General features: G+C 43.0%; 1 protein-coding gene across 1 annotated transcript in view; it reads left to right on the top strand.

Moving 5' to 3' along the window:
- Positions 1-7,720, top strand: part of ALPK2 (alpha kinase 2) — a 72,158-nt gene extending 64,438 nt beyond the window's left edge. The window contains exon 13 of the mRNA XM_043515033.1: positions 6,891-7,720. Within this exon, the coding sequence (XP_043370968.1) occupies positions 6,891-7,167 (277 nt within the window). The 3' untranslated portion in view covers positions 7,168-7,720. The remainder of the gene's footprint in view (positions 1-6,890) is intronic.
- Positions 7,721-24,605: the final 16,885 nt, after the last annotated feature.

Genomic DNA, 24,605 nt, shown 5'->3' with positions numbered 1-24,605 from the left:
TTTATGTTCATTTAATTTCCCCTAATATTACTTTTAAAACAAGCATACAATACACCTAGCAAGTGACAGCCCTGATTAATATTCTGCATAACATTTCTAGCATTGCCCAGTGCCATTAATCTTTTTATAAACCAGAGATTCCAAGCAGTTAGAGTCTGAATCACAATGAATTGCACTGTCCAGAATTTATTTCTTTGTCTGCGCTCCGCTCTATCTCCCCCGCTTTGGTAGTGGTTATGAAGAGACTAGATGCTTACAACATTTAAGCACATTTCCGATTGGTAATTGCTTTGCGTGCCTTACCTGCCTGTTTTATCAGTGGAGTAAAAAGGCACAAAAGCACAAATTTATTAATTGATGTGTAATAGAAATGTCTGCAATAAATTTTCTACCACTAGAGGGCAAAGTTTTACTGGAAATAAAAAAAACAAACCTTGAAAACATTTATCATTTAACTATTGGGGAGCACCGAAGTCAGCAACTTAACCCTTGTAAATATGATATTGGCTCAATTCTTTCTTAGATTTAAAACAAAAAAAAGTAAAATACAATGATCTGATTTCTAGCAGCTTGGTGACAACTAACCAAAATTTTAGACGAGATGTTAAGTACCAAGGAGTGGCCAGTGTGTTTGTAAAAACACAAAGGAAATGAGATCACGCTATGCTTTTGTATACCCATAGCCATTAGGATTAAAAAAGGCTCCAGCTGCCAAATGTGGAATCTAAAAATTCCTGCATGTTTTCAAGCATGGAGAGCTTTGGGGTAGCCTACTGTGGAGAGGGAAGGCACTGCAAAGTTTGAATCTGGATCCAAATCCCAACTCCTCTAGATTTCAGGAGTTTTGGTTTGGGCTTCTCCCTAAACATGAGGGGATTTTGTCATAAACTGCATTCATCAGTGATCCAACTAGTTAATTAATAACACATGGTATGTTAAATAATAGATTAAACATTCTTTCAGGAGCTTGGAAAGGTCACTCAGTGCTCTTGAATGCAATACATATGAAAGCAACATAAGGACATTTCCAATTTAGAACCCATTCGCTGACACAGACCTCCTCCCCTATTACATGTACCCACAAGCTATAATAGCAGCAGAATGTTTGAATTAGCCTCACTAGTCCTTCCAAACTGCAGCTAGATTATAGTCATTAAGACTTTGCAGAACCATTGATACATTCTAGATGTGTAAGTGATGGAAGGCTCTATAGAAGCACAGAGTTACAAACTGCAAAAATTGGATCTGGATTTTTGAATCCCCAAAGGCTGGGGGTGCTCAGATACAAGGATTTAATTCTTACATGCTGTGGTGAAGGGTGTGGTGTAAAGGGATAAATAGGTAGCTTTCGATGACCCATTGTAAAGATAGGGGCCGTTCACAAAATTCAGATCCAGCCCAAGATTTTGAAGCCTCTCAACCTCCAAAAGGTGGTGGTGTTTGGCTCAGAGGGGCAGGGTTGATTTCATCCCATCTCTAGTTACAAGAGCAAACAAAAGCCAATTGTGACTGAAAAAGGAAAATGGGTGAGATTTGATTTGTGAATAAAGCTGGTGGAATAGTATTAATCACCTTTTTAAACTCTACAAAATGTTGGCCTTGTTTTGCATTCCTGAGCAACTGAAGGCCCAGTCCTGTTCGCTGAGAATGTATTCAGTACGTGCTGAATATTTCAGCTGAATAACTCAGACTGTGGCTTGTTTGTGAAGTTTTCACAAATTATTCACTTAAAGCATCTGCTCTTCGTTGCATGTAATTGATCATATTCTTTTTTTGGTCCCTGATTGGATGATCAGCTCTTTAAAAGGAGCATAGTGAGTGACAGAAACAAAATATGAATAGGAAAATAGTCTGAATTCATAAATCTGGATTTTCTTTTGAACTCGTTTGCCCATTAGCCAGAGACTAATTAACTATAGGCAACTGTCACAGAACTGGACACTCATCTACAGTCTCTGAGTTTCTGGGTGCTCAATTTGAGACATGTTGGGCCTAATTTTAATGAGTGCTGAGCATCCAGAACTCCAGTTGAACTCAGTGAAAGCTCTGAGAGCTCAGTGCCTATGAAAATCAGGCCCAAAAGGTCTCAGGTTGGGCCCCTGAAGTTTAAATAACTCAGAATCAATCATCACTGATGAAAATTTGGGCCTAAATTAATGGACTAAAGAAACAAATAATTTCATGGTTGTTTCCTTCCAATATGTCCTCTGAGATCAATGGCTAATGGAAATGTGTACTGATCCTGCAGAGACTTACTGACATAAGAGTTAATAATTTATCCCCATAGACTGTATAATTTTTCTAGTTTCATGAGGAACGAGGATAGGATTTTAAACTCTACCTTTTCATGACAAAATGATCTCAAACTGTTAAACTATTGGTTTCAGTACTATAGATCAGTGCATAAACTTCTTACAGAGAGCGTTAAAGAGCATGTGAAAAATTTCCACCAGCAGGAACACAATTTCCATTAATGTGGCTTCCTGGAAAAAGGAAATGGTTTCCCTATCTCAATTTGAAAAATAGCCAGTGCCTGCCAGGAGAAAACCCACCACATTCATGCCTCAGAAACTGGTCATTTTGCACACATCTACAAGAGCAACCACAAAGAAAAACAACTATCATTGCAGTGAAAGCTGTCAGATACTAATGGCCCTGGAGATTTCTAAGCATTTAGATTTCTGCCTGCTCAATAGAACAGCCCTCCTCAGAGTGGAAGAGAAATGTGGCCTCTCTTTCATTCCTGCAGCAGAAACAAGATATTTTAAATATTAAAGCAAGCAGATGCTCTCCAATGGCTCTCTACATCAGAAAGGCTCATTATCCACTCAGACACTGGCTCCTGAATCTCTGACATGTACAGTGCTGCAGCATGCAGGAGAGTAATACAAAACCACTATGGAGTGAAGAGGTTTTAACTAGAACTCATTGAATTATTTGTTGTTGATTAATAGTCACTGTGAATTTGGCCTTTATTTCCACAAATACCCAGTGCTTAGTTGAATATTCATGATTAAACCCCTTCAGACACAAACAAAACACAACAAAAGGAGAAACAAAGCATTGTCTCTGAGGCATGCCCTTTCTGATGAGCCGCTGCTCTGCCCTGGCCAATTTCCACAGTCAAGCCCAAGGCTATCCTCAGCTTAATCCAAAGAGGAAGCTCTTGTCAATGTCAGGTAGGCTTGCCTGTGAGAAGAACCATCCTCTGATGTGATTGAAGCCAGGTCTTCATGCTTCTAAAGTGGGGCTTGGTCTGGGAGTCTCCTGGCTCTATTCCCTCCCCCCAGGAGTGGGAGAACATTCCTCATTCCCACACAGAGTCCCAAGCTATTTTGCCTTTCTATTTATAATCTACCATAGGGCTAGATTGTAAATGCAACCTGCAGAGCCAGGGAGTGTAAAGGAGTGGGTGCACCAGGTGCAAACTACTCTAAACCTGAGTCAGAGTGTAGCGGGAGAGCACAGATTCTGTGCCTGATAATTACGCTGGGAGCCAGCAAAGGGACAAGGAGAGCCAGGGCTACACACACACAAGCCAACAGGGCTGGCTGGCTGGCAATGGTAAGGGCAGGGTGAAGTACATGTGATGATGTCCACCACCTTGACCTGGATTGAACTAGAGGCCTCCAAGCCTAGAACCATGAGTCTCTACAGCATGAGCTGTAGCTAAGAACTGAAATAGACTCATGTCCTCTATGGATTGGGTGCAGATACACACAGACCAGTGGATTATATATGCTGGATCCGTTCATAGGCAAATGCAGTAGCTCCCTAGTATGCAAACAGGTGTTGTGGAGCAATTGCAACTCAGAGGGTGAGTCTGAGTTGCATTTCCCTTAGGGAGCTCCTCCTGGAGCAGCACAGCTATATGCCACTGCCTACTCAGTGAAGGGAATAAACTCTTACTCTTGGCCCTAAACAAGTCAAGCGGGAGATTTCTCTACTTCCACCAGACAGGCTGAGTAGCGTCTCTAGAGCAGGGCAGGTCCACCACCTGATTCACTTGTCAGGCAGATAAATCCTCCCCTGCCTGGCTTGGCATGGGTATGTTCACACCACACATAATAGCAACCTCGGTGTAGTGCTTTTATTCACTAAAATTCCCACAAAAGATTTTTATTTTTTTTAATATTCAACCAGCTCCAACTTTAAGGAAGGGGCTGAGATTGTAAGGTCGCCATGAAGAGACAAAAATGGCCAAAAATATCAAAAATTAAAAGGCTGAATTCAGAAATTCCCTCTCCTATTGAAGCTGATCTCCATAAAGGACATAAATAATTTCACTTATAAGATAATGAGGGTTTGTGATCTTCTTTCCACATACATTCAAGGCTGCAATGATTTGTTTAAAATCATTTAAGACAAGATTGTATGTGTGCACGTGTGTTTAAACAAAGCAACAAAGTCTATATATGTATAAATGTGTGTGTGTGTGTGTGTGTGTGTGTCAAGGTTCCTTCCACACTCTGAACTCTAGGATGCAGATGTGGGGACCTGCATGAAAGACCCCCTAAGTTTATTTTTACCAGCTTAGGTTAAAAACTTCCCCAAGGTACAAACTTTGCCTTGTCCTTGAACCTATGCTGCCACCACCAAGCGTGTTAAACAAAGAACAGGAAAAGAGCCCACTTGGAGACGTCTTCCCCCAAAATATCTCCCCAAGCCCTATACCCCCTTTCCTGGGGAAGGCTTGATAAAAATCCTCACCAATTTGTACAGGTGAACACAGACTCAAATCCTTGGATCTTAAGAACAATGAAAAAGCAATCAGGTTCCTAAGAGAAGAATTTTAATTAAAGACAAGGTAAAAGAATCACCTCTATAAAATCAGGATGGTAAATACCTTAAAGAGTAATCAGATTCAAAACAGAGAATCCCTCTAGGCAAAACGTTAAGTTACAAAAAGATACAAAAACAGGAATATACATTCCATTCAGTACAGCATATTTTACCAGCCATTAAACAAAAGGAAATCTAACGCATTTCTAGCTAGATTAGTTACTAACTAACAGTTGTAAGGCTGCATTCCTGATCTGTTCCGGCAAAAGCATCACACAGACAGACAGACCCTTTGTTCCCCCCCCCCCTCCATATTTGAAAGTATCTTGTCTCCTCATTGGTCATTTTGGGCAGGTGCCAGCAAGGTTATCTTAGCTTCTTAACTCTTTACAGGTGAAAGGGTTTTGCCTCTGGCCAGGAGGGATTTTATAGCACTGTATACAGAAAGGTGGTTACCCTTCCCTTTATTTTTATGACAGTGTGTCTGTAAGGAAGCAATGGAGTCTGCAATATGAATGTGTGGATATGCAGAAAAGCATGACTTACTTTTTGGGTATGTTTGAGAAACTGTAGGATTTGTAAAAAGAACAGGAACACTTGTGGCACCTTAGAGACTAACAAATTTATTTGAGTATAAGCTTTCATCAAAGACTTTTTCCCCACCCTACGGTGGAACTATGTGTTCCATCATGATCTGACACATGGGAGTTCCAGGGTGGCCTTTTCATCTCATGTGAGATTACTGATGCTAGGAAAGCAGATAGCCTGACATTTCAACCTCCCTATTCCGTCACCTTAACGGAACAATAGAGATGCAAAATGAAGCTGTTAAAGGTAAACAGAGAAAGATACTGTCACGCTGCCTTAAAAGATAGCTTTTGGTTTCTGTGCCACCTGCTTATCTCCTTTGATGAATTTTATTCTACAAATCATGCTAGTACCGAAAGGCCCATCCGTCATATGGAGATTGGGCTTTTCTTCTTGGAGCAGACAGCATCTTTATTGGCACTAGGCAGGCTGCCTGGGAGAGAAATGAATTGCCCAGGACATATTAGGACTGTATAGTATATTGCAGCTCAGATATTTTCATTTTGATGCTACCCGATAAACTTGTTCACGCACAGCTCCCAACAGGACAAAGATCAGGCTCCTGCTATGATAACAAACAAAACAAAAAGACAGTCCCTGCCCCCCAGAGCTTACAATCTAAGCCAAGCAACAACAGATAGATACAGAAAGATGGAGAGGTTTCAGAGTAGCAGCCATGTTAGTCTGTATCCGCAAAAAGAACAGGAGTGCTTGTGACACCTTAGAGACTAACAAATTTATTTGAGCATAAGCTTTCGTGGGCTACAGCCCACTTCATCGGATGCATAGAATGGAACATATAGTAAGAAGATAGCCTCTTACTCCACCTTTTCAAGTTCTCTGTATGTATATACATCTTCTTACTATATGTTCCATTCTATGCATCTGATGAAGTGGGCTGTAGCCACCAAAAGCTTATGCTCAAATAAATTTGTTAGCCTCTAAGGTGCCACAAGTACTCCTGTTCTTTTTAGAGAGATGGAGAGAGTACAAGGGAACAAGACCACATTGGTCAACTTGACAGGCTATGGCCCCACACACACTAGTCCTGTGTGTGAGCAGCAGGGACACTCCTTCAAAGTAATAATGATCACACTTACCCACTTCTGTAGGCTTGCTCTATCTGAGGTGCCCCAAGCACCTTATAAAGATTATACTGTGGAATTTTCTTTGTTTATAAATTTATCTATCTAAGAAGGTTGTTAACTAACAATTGTATTAGCCACAAGTTGAAATTATAGAGGGAAGAGGAATAGTTGGAACACAGGGCTGAGAGCCAGCCTCCTGAGCTGTTTTCTGCTCTGCAGCTGACTCACTGATTGGCCTTAGGTGAGTCATTTAATCTCTCTGTTCCTCATTTTACCATCTATAAAATTGGGATAATACTTCTCTTCTTCAAAGAGGCGATGAGAGGCTTTTTAAATGTTGTAGTGTTACTTCTGAATCCAAAGTCATACCGTAGACCTGGCTTGAAAAAACAAATGTTGAAATTCCTTTTTTGTTCTTCTTCACTGCTACAGATACAAAGGGTTTAAAGGCAACTGCGCCATTTCCTTCATTGATCAGTTTAAAGCCCTCCACCAGTGCAATAAGTACTGCGAGATGTTGGGGTTGAACTCTCTCCAATGCAGTCATCAAAAACAGAGGAAACCAACAGCCAAGAAAAGCAAAGTCCCTCCAAACTCACCAAAAGTACAGAAAAGAGTGGCCAGCACACAGGCAGCCAAGACAAACATAGACCTCCTGTCTTCAAAGCATCCAGGAACACTGCACCACTTCGCACAAGCTCCTCTCTAGAAATGGACAGGTACCGAAGGACATGACTGTGGAGTTAGACTGAGCCTTCTGCATTATAACAACATTTGGAAGCTGTTCTTTGCTAACAGCAACCAGGAAACCAGCTGCAACTGTGGCCTAGCAGGCTACAATTCAAAAGCAAAGGAAAGTTTTCAAAACCAACAAAGCTATCTGCCTCAATTAACTTTCAAATATTTTTACATATGTCATATCTGTGTATATTTGTGTATTTGCACACTCTGTGTCTTGGTCTTTGTGCAGGAGATGGGTCACTGGAGCATTTCTGTCCTCCATTCGCAACTCCTAGAGCTCTATGCCAGCAATACTGTGGCATTCAGCAGCTATGTAAAAATAAAACTACTTAAGCCACCGCTTAGTAAAGGTTTTGGACTAGAGCTCAATACTGGCACTGGGGTCAAGGATGTACAAGAATAATTGCTTTATTTCCTAACTCTTTGCACAGTTTTAATCCTTACTATACTCTTATTCCTTGTACTTTTGCCAATTAAATTTCTTTTAAAACAAGCATAAGCCACATGGGTATTTGGATCATTATACACACCTGTTCTCTGGACAAGCTCAAGGATTTAGCTGCCACCTGTGTAGCTTTTCTCCACCAGAGAAGGGCAATGTCTAGCAAGAGCTAATCCGCAGAGTTACCAGGAGGAGGCGCCACATGTGGTAAATAGACTCCGTGACAACAAAGGTACAATAGTTTTTGTCTTTACAGGGCAGTCTGAGTTTCTGAAGGAATAGCTTAGAGTCATTGGGTCCAAGTGTGCCTAATGCAAGGGGGAGCCACCATGAGAGTCCACATTGACCCAGAATTCCCAGACAATAATAATTGAGATACTTAAAACAGGAAACACTCTGTTCTCCACTACCTATGAGCAGTGCATATTGTGGAGACTGGCCACCACAGAGAACCAGCTGTGGTTCCCTGAATCTCAACCACCCACGGGGCCTGCTTCAACTCCAGCCACTGGCATAAGGGCCATAGCTTCTCGGTGGAAGACGAGGTGTAGAGGAGCTATGCTCCATCATACCCCCTTGTACCCACACCCATAGGCACCGACTCCAGCCCTGGAGCACCCACGGGGAAAAATTGGTGGGTGATCTGCACCCACTGGCAGCCAAGTTCCCCATCCCCTGCCCCAGCTCACCTCTGCTTCTGCTCCGCTTCCACCTCCTCCTCCTACCCTGAGTGTGCCGCATCCCCGCTTCTCCTCCCAGCACTTGCAGCCGCAAAACAGCTGTTTTGTGGTTTAACAAGCTGTGGGAGGGAGGGAGAAGGAGCAGGAATACGGCACGCTTAGGGGAAGAGGTGGGGCCGGGGCAGGGATTTGGGGAAGGAATCCAATAGGGGCAGGGAGGGGGGAGGAGTTGGTGCGGGGACTTTGGGGAAGGGGTTGGAATGGGGGCAGGGCAGGGGTCGAGCACCCACTGGCGCCAGGAGAAGTTGGCACCTATGCCCACCCCTAACACCAGACTGCCTCTGACATGCCCCCTTCCTCTCTTTATGTGGGGAGAGGAGGAGCTAGAAGTGAGTTTCTGTCCACTTTCTACCAGAAAAGAGTGCCCCTACCAAGGGGAATTCTCCACCAGCTACCTCCAGTTGTTTTAAGACTACTGATATGGTGCAAAGTGGTCTAAAGAGGCTGGAGAATCTGGCTCTGTATATCAAATACCACTTTCTCAGGTGCTAAGATACCACAGTGATTGGACCAGGGTAAGAACCTGAACAGAACAGAAGGGGAAGATTACAGGCCAGATTGCTGCCATGTAAATTTAAAAAGGTCACAGAGTTTTTAAACTAAGGGCTGGGGGAAAGCTGACAGGTGCGAAGGAGCACTGGGTTTGAACAGAGACATCTCTTAGCTGAGGGTTTATTAATGGGGATTCTCAATATCCTAGAAAAGAGAAGAGGATAGAAGTTGATAAAATCCAAGTAGGAAATGAAGAGAAACCATCAAACAGAAGAGTCCCAGTTAATTACATCAGGTGAAGGCAGACAATTAAATATTGACAAATTTTTAAAATGTTTGTATACAAATATTAGAAATCTAAATACTAAGATGGATGGATTTGAGTGCCTGTTATTAAATGAGGATGTTGCTATAATAGGTACCAGAGAAACTTGGTGGAACAATGATAATCAATGGGATATGGTAATACCAGGTACAAAATATGTAGGAATGACAGAGTAGGTTACGCTGGTGGGGGAGTAGCACTATATGTGAAAGAAAGCATAGAGTTGAATATAGTAAAAATCGTACATGAATCAAACAGTGCCATAAAATGTCTATGGATAGAAATTCCATGCTTGAATAGTAAGAGCATAGCAGTAAGAATATGTTACCGACCAACTGACCTGGCTGGTGATGGTGATTGTGAAATGTTCAGGGAGATCAGAGGGACTACAAAAAACAGAAAACCCACTAATAATGGGGGATTTCAACTCCCCCCATATCAACTGGGTATATGTCCCCTCAGGATGGGATGCAGAGATAAAATTTCTAGACACATGAAATGACTGTTTCCTGGGACCCACAAGAGGAGAGGCAATTCTTGATTTAATCCTAAATGTAGCATAGAATCTGGTCCAAGAGGTGAATATAGTTGGACCGCTTGGTAATAGCAACCAGGAGCGACAGAAGCTCCCTAAAAGTGGGGGGACCACTGACCCCTTTCCCTGAGGCCCTGCCCCCATATTGCCCCTTCCCCTGAGGTCCAGCCCCTGTGCCACCTCTTCCCCCCCTAAAACCACTTTTAAAGTGATGGGGCCATGCCCACCCCCCTTTCCAGCAACCCTCAGAGCAACCATGGTATAATTAAATTTAACATCTTTGTAGGGGAGAAATGCCAAAACCCACCATGGTTGCATTTAATATCAAAAAGGGGAACTATACAAAAATGAAGAAGTAAACTAGAACTTAAAAGAATAGACACAAGAATTAAATGCCTGAAAGCTGCATGGAAATTATTTTAAAACACCACAATAAAGGCTCAAACTACATGTATATCCTAAATAATAATAATTAAAAAAACAAAACAGTAAGAGGACAAAAAATGCCACCAGGGCTAAACAGCAGCGCAAAAGAGGTGGTAAAAGGCATCCTTTAAAAATCAGAAGCCAAATCTTAGTGAAGATAATAGAAAGGAGCACAAACACTGGCAACCTAAGTTCCCTGTAAGCTGTGTAGCCACACAGCAGGCTATCAAGGGCTGCACAGGCACGCAGCTACAGAGCCTGGTCTAGAGAGGCGCCACTCCCCCGGCCCCAGGATGCTGCGGCGTGGAGAGAGGGCTGGGGGGAGTCCTGCACCCCAAACCTCTCAACCCCAGCCCCACCCCAGAGTCTGCACCCCCAGATGCAGCCCGCACCCCAACCCTCTGCCCCAGCCCTGAGCCCCTTGATACTCCCCAATCCCCTATCCCCAGCCCCGCCCCAGAGCCCACACCCCCAGCCAGAGCCTTCACCCCCTCCACCCCCGAGCTCCCTCCCACACTCCGAACCCCTCGGCCCCATCTTCACCATACATCACCTCCATATTGGTGCACATAACAAAATTCATTCCGCACATGGATGTAAAAAATTCGAGGGAAAATTGCTGGCAAGTAAAGTGTAGTACAGAGTAATTCAGCAGGGCGAAAAAGAATTTGAGCAACTAGCCAAAGATACAAAAACTAAGCAAAAATAATTAAGTACATCCGAAGCAGGAAGTCTGCCAAACAATAAGTGGGGCCCCTGGAAAACTGAGGTGCTAAATGAGCACTCCAGGAAGGAAACTAAATTAATTCTTTTCATAGGTCTTCACTGCAGAGGATGTGAGGGAGATTCCCACATAAGAGCCATTTCTTTTAGGTGACAGATCTGGGTAACTGTCACAGATGGAGGTGTCAGAAGAGGTGGTTTTGGAACAAATTGATAAATTAAACAGGACAGGATGGTATTCACCCAAGAGTTCTGAAGGAATTCTACTATGAAATTGCAGAACTTCTAACTGTGGTATGTAACCTTTTGCTTAAATCAGCCTCTGTACCAGATGCCTAGAAAGCAGCTGTAATACCAATTTTAAAAAAGGCTCCAGAGGTGATTCTGACAAATACAGGCCAGTGAGCCTAACTTCAGTACCAGGCAAATTGTTTGAAACTATAGTAAAGAAAAGAATTATCGGACACAAAGATGAACTTGATATGTTGGGGAAGAGTCAACACAGCTTTTGTAAAGGGAAGGTCCTCTCATGGATCAGTAACTAATTAAAAGATAGAATACAAAGCGTAAGAATAAATTGTCAGTTTTCACAATGGAGAGAGGTAAAAAGTGGGGTCTCCCAAGGATCTGTACTGGACCTGTGGTGTTCAGCATATCATAACTGATCTGAAAAGGGGACAAACAGTCAGGTTGCAAAGTTTGCAGAAAATTACTCTAGGCAGTTAAATCCAAAGCTGACTGTGAAGAGTTACAAAGGGAATTCACAGAACTGGGTGACTGGGCAACAAAATGGCAGATGAAATTCAATGCTGAGTAATGTATATCAGAAAAGATAATCCCAACTGTACATCCAAAATGTTAGGGGTCTGAATTAGCTGTTACCACTCAAGAAAGAGATTTTGGTGTCATTGTGGTCAATTCTCTGAAAACATCCACTTAATGTGCAACAGCAGTCATAAAAAGTAACACAATGTTAGGAACCATTAGAAAAGGGATAGATAATAAGACAGAAAATATCATAATGCCACTGTATAAATCTATGGTACACCCACACCTTGAATACTGCAGGCAATTCTGGTTGCTTCATCTCAAAAAACATGAAGGGAGGGGAAACCTTTTGTAGTGATAATCAAGGTGGGCCATTTCCAGCAGTTGACAAGAACGTCTGAAAGGCTCTTTGTGAAAGATGATTTTTTTCCCCAAAGAAGAAAAGTGCATTCTCCCCACCAGAAACCATCATAAGGGAGTCTTATAAAATATTCTTTCCTGTGGGGGATTGCTGTTATCGAAGTCCATTGATGAAGGGTTAATCAGTGACTTTAAAGAGTCAGGACAAGTTCTGGCTGGGTGTGAGTATTTTGATGGGCTTGATATTTTTCAGTTGCCTGTTCAGCCAAGTACTGACATCACTACTCAAAGGCTAATTATTTATTATTAATTATTACTATCTTGCAGAACAAAAGTGCATTGAAGCATTGTGTAATAACAGTTATCTGTATTAAGGTTAAATGAATGTGGACATCCCTTCATAGCTATGAACACATTTTGCTTTTCCATTGTCCAAGATTTTATTGATTTTTATCATTCTTCCCAATTAATAAGCATATTAGAGATACAATACACCGCTAATACATTCACAATGTAATGCACATAACAAATCGTAAAGATATTTGTGGTGTGCCCATTGGTTCTTTTTTTCCTGCTTAGGATAGGAAAACTCAAAAGTACACTAGTTTTTATAAAATAATCTGCCTGCGACAGAACTAAAAACAAGTTAAAATCAATGTCTGTTTCCTAAAAGATTTTTTAAAATCTGTGGCATTTGGATTCACTTTGAAGTGCAACTACACTGAAATAATTACACCTTGACAGTTTGCCACAGGGGAAAAAAATCAATTTTCTTAACTTTATCTTAGCTGAAAATCATTCACATTAGCTTAAAGGTAACTCTGCCATGATGCCTATAAATCATTATCATCTGGCATTGGCTAGGCAACTGGTGAGCAGAGACTTCTGCTTTTCTACTAAACTCAACTCTGTCTTACTATCTGAGCCTCCTACCCCACCCCCATCCTGCTTGTCTGTTTCATCCACCTGCTTGCTATTATGCAGATTATGAGCTACTCTGGGGCACTTCACACTAACTCTGTCTTCTGTTGCTAGTCTGTCTGTGCAATGTCTAGGATAATGGGACCCTGTTCTTTGATTTGGGGTTCCTAGGCATTACCATAATATAAATAGCAACATTAAAAATAGCAAACCTATGACCCCCACCAACAGAGTACCAAAGACATTCAGTGTGAGTGAATGACCAAGAGAATACATTGGTCTCACAGATGAGAGAGAGAGAGAGAGAATTTCAAATAATCACTAAGGATCCTGTTCTGATCTTTTACAGATCTAAAGTCCTTTCCTTCATAGGCTGACAAGTGATTACTCTGCATAGAATCATAGAATCACAGAATATCAGGGTTGGAAGGGACTTCAGGAGGTCATCTAGTCCATCCCCTGCTCAAAGCAGGACCAATCCCCAACTAAATCATCCCAGTCAGGACTTTGTCAAGCCTGACCTTAAAAACCTCAAAGGAAGGAGATTCCACCACCTCCCTAGGTATCACATTTCAGTGCTTCACCCCCCCCTCCAGTGATCCTCTTTGGAACCCCCTTTCAGGTAGTTGAAGGCCCCTATCAAATCCCCCCTCATTCTTCTCTTCTGCAGATTAAACAATCCCAGTTCCCTCAGCCTCTCCTCATAAGTCATGTGTTCCAGTCCCCTAATCATTTTTGTTGCCCTCCATTGGACTCTTTCCAATTTTTCCCCCTCCTTCTTGTAGTGTGGGGCCCAAAACTGGACACAGTACTCCAGATGAGGCCTCACCAATGTCAAATAGAAGGGAATGATCACATCTCTCCATGTGCTGGCAATGTCTCTACTTATACAGCCCAAAATGCCATTAGCTTTCTTGGCAACAAGGGCACACTGTTCACTCATATCCAGCTTCTCGTCCACTGTAACCCCTAGGTCCTTTTCTGAAGAACTGCTGCCTAGCCATTCAGTCCCTAGTCTGTAGCGGTGCATGGGATTCTTTCTTTGTAAGTGCAGGACTCTGCACTTGTCCTTGTTGAACCTCATCAGATTTCTTTTGACCCAATCCTCTAATTTGTCTATGTCCCTCTGTATCCTATGCCTACCCTCCAGTGTATCTACCACTCCTCCCAGTGTAGTGTCATCTGCAAACTTGCTGAGATTGCAGTCCATGCCATCCTCCAGATCATTAATATGCACTATATGTCTTGCCAGTCTGGACCAGTACACATAACCCAGCGTATGTGAAAATCTGAGGAAAGAGTGCATTGCATTTCATCTCAGTTTAGTTCACTGGCCTGGGCTGAGGTGGAAGGAGTCAGCCTAGAGTGAGAGGGAAGTACAGCTATGGGGTGAAATCTTGGTCCCATTGAAGTCAATGGGAGTTTAGCTATTGATTCAGTGGACCCAGTATTGCACCCACGATAGTCAGCTTTGCCCCAAATCCACTCATAGTCCCTCCCAATGTATCATAGTTGGAGGTTTCATGATCATCAGTGAAATAGTTAACAGTTGTCAAAGAATGTATCAATAGGCTTCAGGGTCAACACCTTATTGAGATGAATAGGAATAGTACGTATTTCTTAGAGCTATGGTTTTAGTCCATTTCTGAATGCTCCAGAAGACAGCAGTGCATTGCTTCCCATGTGGAAGGTTACCTTCATGACTATAAAGGTTAGTAATGTTTTTATTTATATTAAAATGTTCATTCATTGAATATCCACTAAACACACTGTACATGGGCTAATAGTTTGCACAACAGGGTCACATTAGGGGGAAAGAAGAAGTGACACTCTACTTAACATCTTCCCCACAATTCCAGGATACTGCAGATGCTAAAATAATCAGCAGTGAAACCACTAACAATACTGATATTGTAGGTCTCATTGTTAGGCTTCAGAATGAACATTTTGCTTACATTGTCAGTTTTAAATATGAATTTAAATTTTGTAGAAACAGAAAGGGTCACCAGAAAAGTCCCAGCACATACTGGCTACTTGGTTTCACCCCCAACTTTCACATCACAGAAGCAAAACGAAAATATCCATGTGTGCATCAAATGTATCTGTTTTCTAATTCCAGCAAATACATCCCATGCAAAATAATGCTTTTTCTGAATGGTTTCAGAGTAGCAGCCGTGTTAGACTGTACCCACAAAAAGAAAAGGAGTACTTGTGGCACCTTAGAGACTAACAAATTTATTTGAGCATAAGCTTTCGTGAGCTACAGCTCACTTCAGAAAATGCATCCAATGAAGTGAGCTGTAGCTCACGAAAGCTTATGCTCAAATAAATTTGTTAGTCTCTAAGGTGCCACAAGCACTCCTTTTCTTTTTTCTGAATGGTGTTAGGGTCAGGTGATATCTCCATCAGTGACCACTCCCAAGATTAACTCTTCAAATCTGCAAAGCAGTCAGAAGCACCTTTGTATCTGCTAACAGCAGTCACCCATTGTTACACTCCTCAACATTCTCAGGCCCAATGATCATCGTACTCTGACTGGTTGTGTAACGTTTTGCTATTTGCCTCTTCATAGATTCCAAGGCCAGAAGCGACCATTGTGATCATCTAGTTTGACCTCCTGTGTAACAGAGGCCATAGAACTTCCCCAAAATAATTCTTAGCATGTAACTTTTAGACCTACGAATGATCTGCAAGGCTCTGGATCTATTATTCCTCCCCCCTGCCCCAATCCTCCTCAATTCTTTTTCACTCTTCAAGAAACTTCAGCAAATGTAACACTTGTGTGGGTGTTGCAAAGATCATGCAGCTCTACAATAAAAGCCTCAATAAATCACTTTTCATCTGGAGTTCTCGGAGCGCTACAGTAACAAAACTGAAAATAGAAAAGGAGTACTTCTGGCACCTTAGAGACTAACAAATTTATTTGAGCATAAGCTTTCGTGAGCTACAGCTCACTTCATCGGATGCATTTGGTGGAAAATGCATCCGATGAAGTGAGCTGTAGCTCACGAAAGCTTATGCTCAAATAAATTTGTTAGTCTCTAAGGTGCCACAAGTACTCCTTTTCTTTTTGTGAATACAGATTAACACGGCTGCTACTCTGAAAACTGAAAATGTAATCTACACAGGTATCATTCTGCCACAAAGCACCATGGGGGTGGAGAACCGTATCTGTGTGATGCTTTTCCTTTATTAGGGCTGCAGGTGGAAGTCAATACAGCCCTTGCACTCCCAAAACATAGGCATTGGTGCCTCCTATTTTGCATCCCACCGTACTGGAGTGGGCAAGGACCTATGCAAATGTTGTAACTGCGAGGGCTATTCCAGGATGACAGGCTTTTAGTTTCCTGCTGGTACTGTTGTCATTGTAGGGCTATCATGTTCTGGCAGGCATCACACTGGGTTCAGGGAGCAGAAGGAGAAAAATAGCATAAAATGTTCTTTGCACAAGAAGAATCATCTTATCCATAATGAGGTGAGGGCAAGCAACATTGCCATTAACTCCCTAGACAGCACTGCAGGAATGGGATGCTCTTTTCTACTTTCTTCTCAATCAAAGGGGGAGAAGCCAAGCAGCTGTTGCTGAAGGCATCACCCACAGGGCTTTGCAGAAGGGAAGGCACCACTACGCTCACTCAGAGCAAGGGCAAGGAGAGAGAGCAGGATTGTCCTCAGACTAGCCTCTGGAAATCTTTCCCTCCCCACCACCAGTTTGTTCTCATAAAAGGCTTTTTGAAAAATAAACCATAATTAGCAGCAGCTACTATGATTCAGCTTAAAGGTTTTGCTGTACAATATTGTGGGTGTGAAATTATTGGGATTAGTGAGTTTTAGGAGACAGGAGAATCTTTGCTTTCTGCAATGGCGGCAGCTGCATGCAAGCAATTTCCCTTGAAGTGAGCTGAGGTTGCGGTTATGTAACAGAATCAAGTTCCTTGTGGATCAGCGATGTTGCTAAAGTTAGTTAGAAACAAGGATGACTGTTCTCAAGCACAGAGGAAATGCTCTCTGGAACAGAAGGGGAGTCACAGCAGAGGATCTATCCATCCATCACTGTCTGTGGCTCTTGATGGTCAATCAGGAGACTTATTCCACAGTCCTCGCTCAAACAAAATGCCCATCGAAGTCAAGCAGACAATAGGAGCAGCAGACAATAGGAAGTGAAGGTGATGTGTGTGGGCTGCATAGCTCAGAGGGGAACTGGAGGGCAGTGGATTAGCAACTTTCAAGAAGGGTCCAGCAATGAGAGAGAGGACAGATAGCAAAAGCACTGCGGAATTAAAGATATTTATAGATTTCAAGATTTGGATGCTACTGAGAGTGATTCAGAGAATGGAACTAAAAACACAGAGAACTGTGGGAGGAAGCTGCACACTGAAAAATCTTTCAGAGTAGCAGCCGTGTTAGTCTGTATTTGCAGGAAAAGGAGGACTTGTGGCACCTTAGAGACTAACAAATTTATTTGAGCATCACTTCAGAACCCTAGGACACTCAGTTAAGAGCATCAAGGGAGCGCCGAGAGGCAGGGGTTGAGGCCCTGACTGTCACCTGGCCCCCAGGGACGTTCAGGGCATGTGCTGTGGTGTTATGCAGGCAGTAGGGAGCCATAACGCACACCCCACCAGATGTTCCCCAGCCGCCCTTCTGCTCTGTGTTCAGTGGTCCCGCAGCCATACATACATTATGCATAGTGCATACCATTGGCAGGTGCAGTGTCACCTATGGGAGGAAGGGAAGGGGCAGTTTGACCTGGGCTCCCTATCTGAGAGGGCCCCCAGACCTGACTGGCCCTGCAACCCCACATGCCAGGTCACAATGCACTCACTGAAATGTGACCTGGTGCCCGCTCCATCACAACAGAGGGGGTCAAACCTGAATGACACTGCGATGCCCTAAAATGAGCATGGTTCAGTTGTACATACTGTATGAAAAAGGCCTGGGGTGCCCCTGCCTGCATCATGTGCCAGGCCCCAGAGGAAGTGTGGTCTGCCAGCTCCAGGTGTGATGTGCATCCCCTAACCATCTGGAGTCATCCAGCACTGCCTCAGCAGGGTGGATCTAGTGCTGGCCCCACATGCGCCTCAGTTATGCCAGACCTAAGCTGGGGCTAACAATGCCAGTTTAACACCTCCAAGAGACATGATCTCTGGTTACCGCTCTAGCAAATCATGTGCCATTCGCAGCCTGAAGTGGTTTTGTCAATAGCAGGGTGGTGGGAAGGGGATTGTTTTTTTGCTAATAGTGTTATGGGTCAGGTTATGTTATACCTTGCTGTGAACCAGAAATCACCAATGCCCTTCATTCAAGAGAAATGTAAAGAAGCCATTATAAAGAAGTGGCTGAAACAACAGCAGTAGCACCAAACACAGACACATGAAAGTGACACTGAACCATCTGGCCCAAGGAATTTCAAAATCAGAGGCTCTGGTTTAGATTGTTCTTATCTGTGTGAGAGACACAGAACAGGAGGAGAGTCACACAGAGACAGAGGCAACCAGAGAACCAAGCAGTCAGACAGTAACAGTAGTGCTTGTAATGTGGTCTTGAGAGAAAGCGAAGAAAGAAAGTGTTTTGGGTACAGAGTGCTAGGTGGAAAGGCAGCTTTGGGACAGCAACCAAAGAAACTGTCTCAGGCTGTTTGAGTCTTCCTGTGTTCATAGAAACAGGATAATCTTAGAACATTTGTAAATAAACATGACCGCACCAAAGAAAATACGTGGCTCTGTCATAGATTTCTCCTTGTAACTGGAACAACCCCCAACACCCCAAATTTTGCTAACTGCTCAGGTCAAATGGAGTAACACTACTACTCTGGGATAGTTTATCAATTCAGGTTTTTCATTTTTGTATGAAGTTCCACAGCAATAGGTGCTATATAGGTGCATTTAAATAAACAGACTTTGCATCTAGCTAGACAATATATTTTATTGGACTGACCTCTGTGGGTGAGAGAGACAAGCTTTCGAGCTTACACAGAGTTCTTCAGGTCACAATTTGCATTTAGCTAGGCATTTATACTGCCTTGCACATCCATAAATTTGGAGCCATCATCGACCGCATGTCTAAGACATTGTAACTAATTTAAACTACAGGGAAAGCTTAAAATAGGTGCTTGGATAGCGCTTTTTATTTTCAAAATACATATCTCCATTAATTTTTAAATCATTTAAAAGTGGCCTGGACAAAGAACTTAGAGAATGTACTATAGGGAACAATGTTGTAGGGCCCTTCCATTTGTAACTCCCATGATTCTGTGATATAAAACTCAAGAGCATTTGTCTCTCTTAAAATTGCTCACTTTGCCACCTTTACTGACTGTATTTATCCCACAGGTAGTAAGCTTTCTCCGCACTTCTCTGCAAGAGCTCTTTCCATTTTGAGGTAGCAGCTGGATCACGGTTGATCAGAATGATCAGCCTCTAACTGCTGCCTCTAATATGGTCTGCACCAGGTGGCTCTGAAAGTTTCCAGAATGCAAAAGAAATCAATAAGTGGAAAGGCTTCTGAACAGGCAGTTCTGATGAGGAATAACATGAAACAGTGGATAGTACTGATTTTAAAAGGTCCCTGAGAGAGCAACCTGTGGTCAGACTATTAACTGGGTTGAAGGATTATCAGCTAGTTTGAAGTCTGGAGAATTCTTTTTACCAAGTGCCTAAACTAAAACTGAATGTTAATATGAGGTTGTCTCTCTCTCTTCACATCACAAACCAATCCAATACTTTGTCATTAATAACTGTTTTATATGAAAAATAAGGAGGAGTCCTTATGGTGCCACAAGGACTCCTCATAGCTTTTGCTGATACAGACTAACACGGCTACCACTCTGAAACCTGATTTATAGGAATACATCCTGGGGCCAAGGACTGGGGTTAATCAATTTCAATGCAAAAACTTCAGGAGCTCGCAAAAAATGCTCTGTTCAGAGAGGATGAACAATACAAATGGTTGCAGATGCAAATACAATGTAATTTCTATATGATAAATCACAAATGTTGATCTATAATTTCTTCCAGAGATAATGCTACACTTCAGTGAAAGACAAATGCGTGAAGCACTCTTTTTACCAGTACAGACATGTAATCACTTGACTTTAAAAATCATTGAAGGCTGGAATTTTTAAAAGAGCATAAGGGAAATTAGGAGCCCAATTCTCATTGCAAGTTAATGAGCAAAATTGTCAGAAGTCCCTAGGGGTATGTCTGGACTGCAAAATAATACCCATAACTGGCCCTTGTCAGCTGACTCAGGCTTGTGGGGCTCAGACTGTGGGGCTGTAAAGTTGCTGTAAAGATGTTCGGGCTCAGGTTTCTCGGATCCATCCCCCTCGTGAGGTCTCAGAAATTAGACGCCAGCCTAAGCCCAAACATTTACACTGCTATTTTGCAGCCTACAGACCATGCCCCACAAGCCCAAGTCAGCTGACACAGGCCAGCCACAGGAGTTTAATTGCAGTGTAGACATACCCTAAGTGATTTAGGAGCCAAAGTTCCAATGACTTTCAATGGCACTTCAACAACTAAGTCACTTAAGAGCTTTTCAAAGTTGTACCCAATGAGATGTGTGCCTAACTCCCTTAGGTACCTTTCCAAATCCCAACACTTAATTCATAACCTAGCCCAGTAGTTCTCAACGGACAACTCTATAGTTATAGTAATGAAGAAGGGGAGAATTCAAACAGGGAAATTCCAGACTTTACCAAATGCTGTGGCAGCAGGCTCAATATGCCCCAGCACAGATTTTTTTTTAGCTTTGTGTATCTGTGTAATATTCTCTCTCACCAAGACAAGGGGAAGAGGGGATTTTACAGACCCCTGACCGTCAGCCAATTGGACTGAAACAGGAACAGATAGATGTGAAGGTAGAAGGGGTGTACTGAGAGCAGAGAGAAACTTGAGGAAATAAAAATATTTTTAACTTTCTTTCTGAAAACACTGAGCATGTTTATCCAATATAATTTTTGCACCATAGATTAGATGGACCATTTGTAGGCTACTGTCATTTGTTATGGGTAATCTAATGGACAAACTTCTTTAGCACAACATGGTCAGAACTTTGAACATTTGTGAAATAAAACCCAAGCTGTATTTGTTTGCAAGCTCTTCTGGGTTCTTGTCACTTTCAATTAATCATCCAGGTTGTGTATCCATGAACAATAAATATTTCCATTCTAGACCCATTTCTGCTTTGTGTTACAGTTCCAGCATGCTCCTCTGAGCTATTGGAGGTTATTTGGCATTGGTAGTAGGGTGAATGAATACCTTTGCAAAAAAACAGCTAAAAACCAATGGCTGACAAGTCTGCAAGGAGAAATGGCACACTGGTAGTATAGGGCTGTGAGCTTTTCTTGCAAGGATCTTTACAGACCAAGCCTGATCTAGCCTGTAAAGACCAACATGCAATCACATCTGGGATGGAACACTACTGGCATTCTGTGGTTTCTGATGAGCCTAACCTAATGTTTGTTGCTGGCATTTCTCTAAAATGGAGGACACAGCCACCAAGAGAGAAACTAGCATCATCACAATTTATTTTTCGTACTTGTCCAACATGGGAACAAAGCTGTCTTCATCCAAGGATATGCAGTGCAGCTGCAATGGCAGATATATGTCATGTTTATATAAATGCAAGTTGTCCATGACCTAATAAGGAGAACTATATAGATGCCATGAATGAAAGGCAATTGCTCTACTTAGGTCACCACTTGCTAATCTAATGCTACAATACAGAAGCAGTGATCATAGGCGCTGGAGCACCCATGGGAAAAATTAGTGAGTGCTCTGCACCCACTGGCAGCCAAGCTCCCCTCATCCCCCACCCCTCCTTATCCGCCTCCTCCTCCTCCTGCCCTGAGCACGCCACGTCCCTGTTCCAGCCCCTACCTCCCAGTGCTTCCCGACAGTTGTTGGGTGGTGTTAGCATGCTCTGGGAGGGAGGGGGAGGAGCAGGAATGTGGTGTGCTCAGGGGAGGAGGCATGGAAGAGGTGGGGGCGGGGCAGGGATTTGGGGAAGGAATTGGAATGGGGGAAGGGCAGGGGTGGGAAGGGGCAGGGGCTTCATGGAAGAGGTGGGGGCGGGGCTGGGGGCAGTGGGGGGCCGAGCACCCAAGGGAAAGAGGCGAAGTCAGTGCCTATGGCAGTGATTATCGTTATCTGCTCTTTCCTGCATTCATTTTACTCAGGGCCAAAGTCTCAAACTTGGGTGCGTAAAGTGCTAAATTGGGCATCTAAGCCAAACGTTTCAAACTCGGGTAATTACAAATAGGCGCTTAAATAAGGAGCAGACTGTGACACCATTAGTCATGTGAGGTAGCACAGTCTTTCCCAAGTTAGCTTCAACAGGATTATGTGTAGGGACTATTCAACACGAGCAAGGGGCTCGTAATCTGACCTTACATTTTTAAAGATATTGAGCACCCACAGCTTTCATTGACTTCCATGAGAGCCCCATGCCCAAACGCTATTTGCATAAGGGTTGCAGGACTGGGCCCTGGATTTCTTTTCTGACAGTGTCACGTCGATTTGATGATTTGGCAGCATACTCCTGATTCATGATCTTTAATCATGAATCCAGTGTGTTGCATTTGTACAACTGACCTCCAAACACATTTGTTTCAGTGCCACAATGGATCTCATTGAAGAATATGTTCAAGGCCAAAACATGTTAATTAAATGCATTAAATACTGACAACACTGCTTAAATAGAGGCTGCAGGTTGCCAGCTGTAACCTAACAGAAATCTAAATAAGGGAAGAATTCCCAGCCACTTGCATTGCTGAATCAAAACATTACAATCCATGAATATAAGCATGACTCAGTAAGAGCAAATGGACAGCATTAAGTTCATTACAATGTGTACTTTAAAAAGGAGTTTTTCAACTGGAAGTACGTACAGCTGAGTATTTGTTTATTGTACATTATTTTAGTATTGCTTATAAAAGAGCCCACAGTCATCGTGACATATGAGAACAAACCTGCTTTATTCCTCATCGCAGCCAGGAAATTTATTGCTCAGAGTTCTCTTCCTTCTGTGACCTGATGGCTTATCTAACAGTAGCTATTTAGTGTGATAATGGCGTTTGATAGATTGGACACAAACACCATTGTCACACTCCACAGCTCTGCCAGTAAATAGTCTGTAGGAGCTGAAATACAGACACATCCCAAACTTCAGCGTTGAGGATCTGCAACAAACAGAGAAAGGACCACAACTGAAACATGAATGATGGAAAGAAGTTTGAAAAATCAGTGACGAGCTACAGCGTGCACTTACAGTGCTGGTTAGTCTGGGCACCTTACAATGTTACACTGGTTAGTTTGGGCACCTTACACTGCTAAAGCGAGGTTATAATCTGGAATACACTTTAGGTGAAAATGGCACCTCCTTTCTCCACACAGCTGTGCCCTGCATTTATTTAGTGTCCAATTCAAAGCCCAGTGTAACCAATCATGGACTTCACTGGGCTTTGAATCAGGCCCTAAAGGCACAGTCCTATACCACTGAACCCCGTGGAAGTTTTAGCTCTTACTTCAGTGGGAGTGGGATCAAACCCTTAAATTACTAAAATATTCTTTCTTCTTTTTACTCCTGTTAGCTCCATAGATCCAACACAGCTAAGGGAGACTAAACTGCGTTCTAGCCCTCCATCACCAGAAGCATTGCCCACTAGGTTGCTATTAGCTACCACTGCTCAAGCCCATTTGATTTTTATGATGACGATTTACTTGTATCATAGTAGCACCTAGAGTCCCCAGCCGAGGGCAGGGCTCCATTGTACAAATGCATAGTAAGAGGCAGTCCATGCATCAAAGAGCTTATAAACTAAATACACAACACAGACAAAGGGAATGTTGTTTGTGTGTGTGTTGGTGTGTGTGAAATAAGTGTCATTACCCCCCCGGTTTTGCAGATGGAGGACTGATGCACAGAGAGACTAAGCAGTTTACCCAAGGTCACACAGCAATCTGTGGCAAAGCCAGGAAATGCACCCAGCTCTCCAACCCTGTGCCTTAACCACAAGGCCATCCTTCCTCTGGAGCTAGGCTCTCGTGCTACATACATCACCATGGTAACCGACTTCACACAGGCAATGGGGCTGCACAGTTAGAACAGCAAGCACAGAATGCCCTTCAGGACCTGTATTGATGGTGATGATGCAGGAGAAGAAAAGACCTCAGCTATTCTGTTCTACCCTATGTAAGTTCTTACACCACATTCATCACTGTAGTATCTTCCCATCATTCGTTAAGCAACGTGACTAACCTCTGTCCTGTGTTTGTTCTCTCAGTGCCAGAAAGGCAGGGGGAGGGAAATCATGTTTGAGTAAGATGGATTTTTTGGGGTTTGGTTGCTTTTCAATACCCATGTTGCTATTTATATTAGGAAAGGCAAGGTCAAAGGCAGTTCTGCTAGGGAAGGCTTTGCACTTTCACCAAAACATGGTGGGATTTGTGGTGGCCCTTAGCATCAGGGGAATTCATCGCAAGCTCTCAGACATGGCTCCCTAGAAAGCTCTGTCTCCTGCACAGACAAGCTTTACCCTGGTGTTTCAGATCCCAGATTGAGTCTGCAGAGCTGGCCCTAAGGAAAAATGTCTTTCTCCTTTTAAACTGGGCACTTCCGGTATGGAGTCACTGAGAGAAAAACTTGGAGCTTTCCCCTCATCCCCCAATGC

This window comes from Dermochelys coriacea, chromosome 5 (genome assembly GCF_009764565.3).
Source record: "Dermochelys coriacea isolate rDerCor1 chromosome 5, rDerCor1.pri.v4, whole genome shotgun sequence".
NCBI classification, from domain to species: domain Eukaryota; kingdom Metazoa; phylum Chordata; order Testudines; family Dermochelyidae; genus Dermochelys; species Dermochelys coriacea.
The sequence above is the reverse complement of the archived record's forward strand: the minus strand, read 5'-3'. Positions and strand labels throughout refer to the sequence as shown.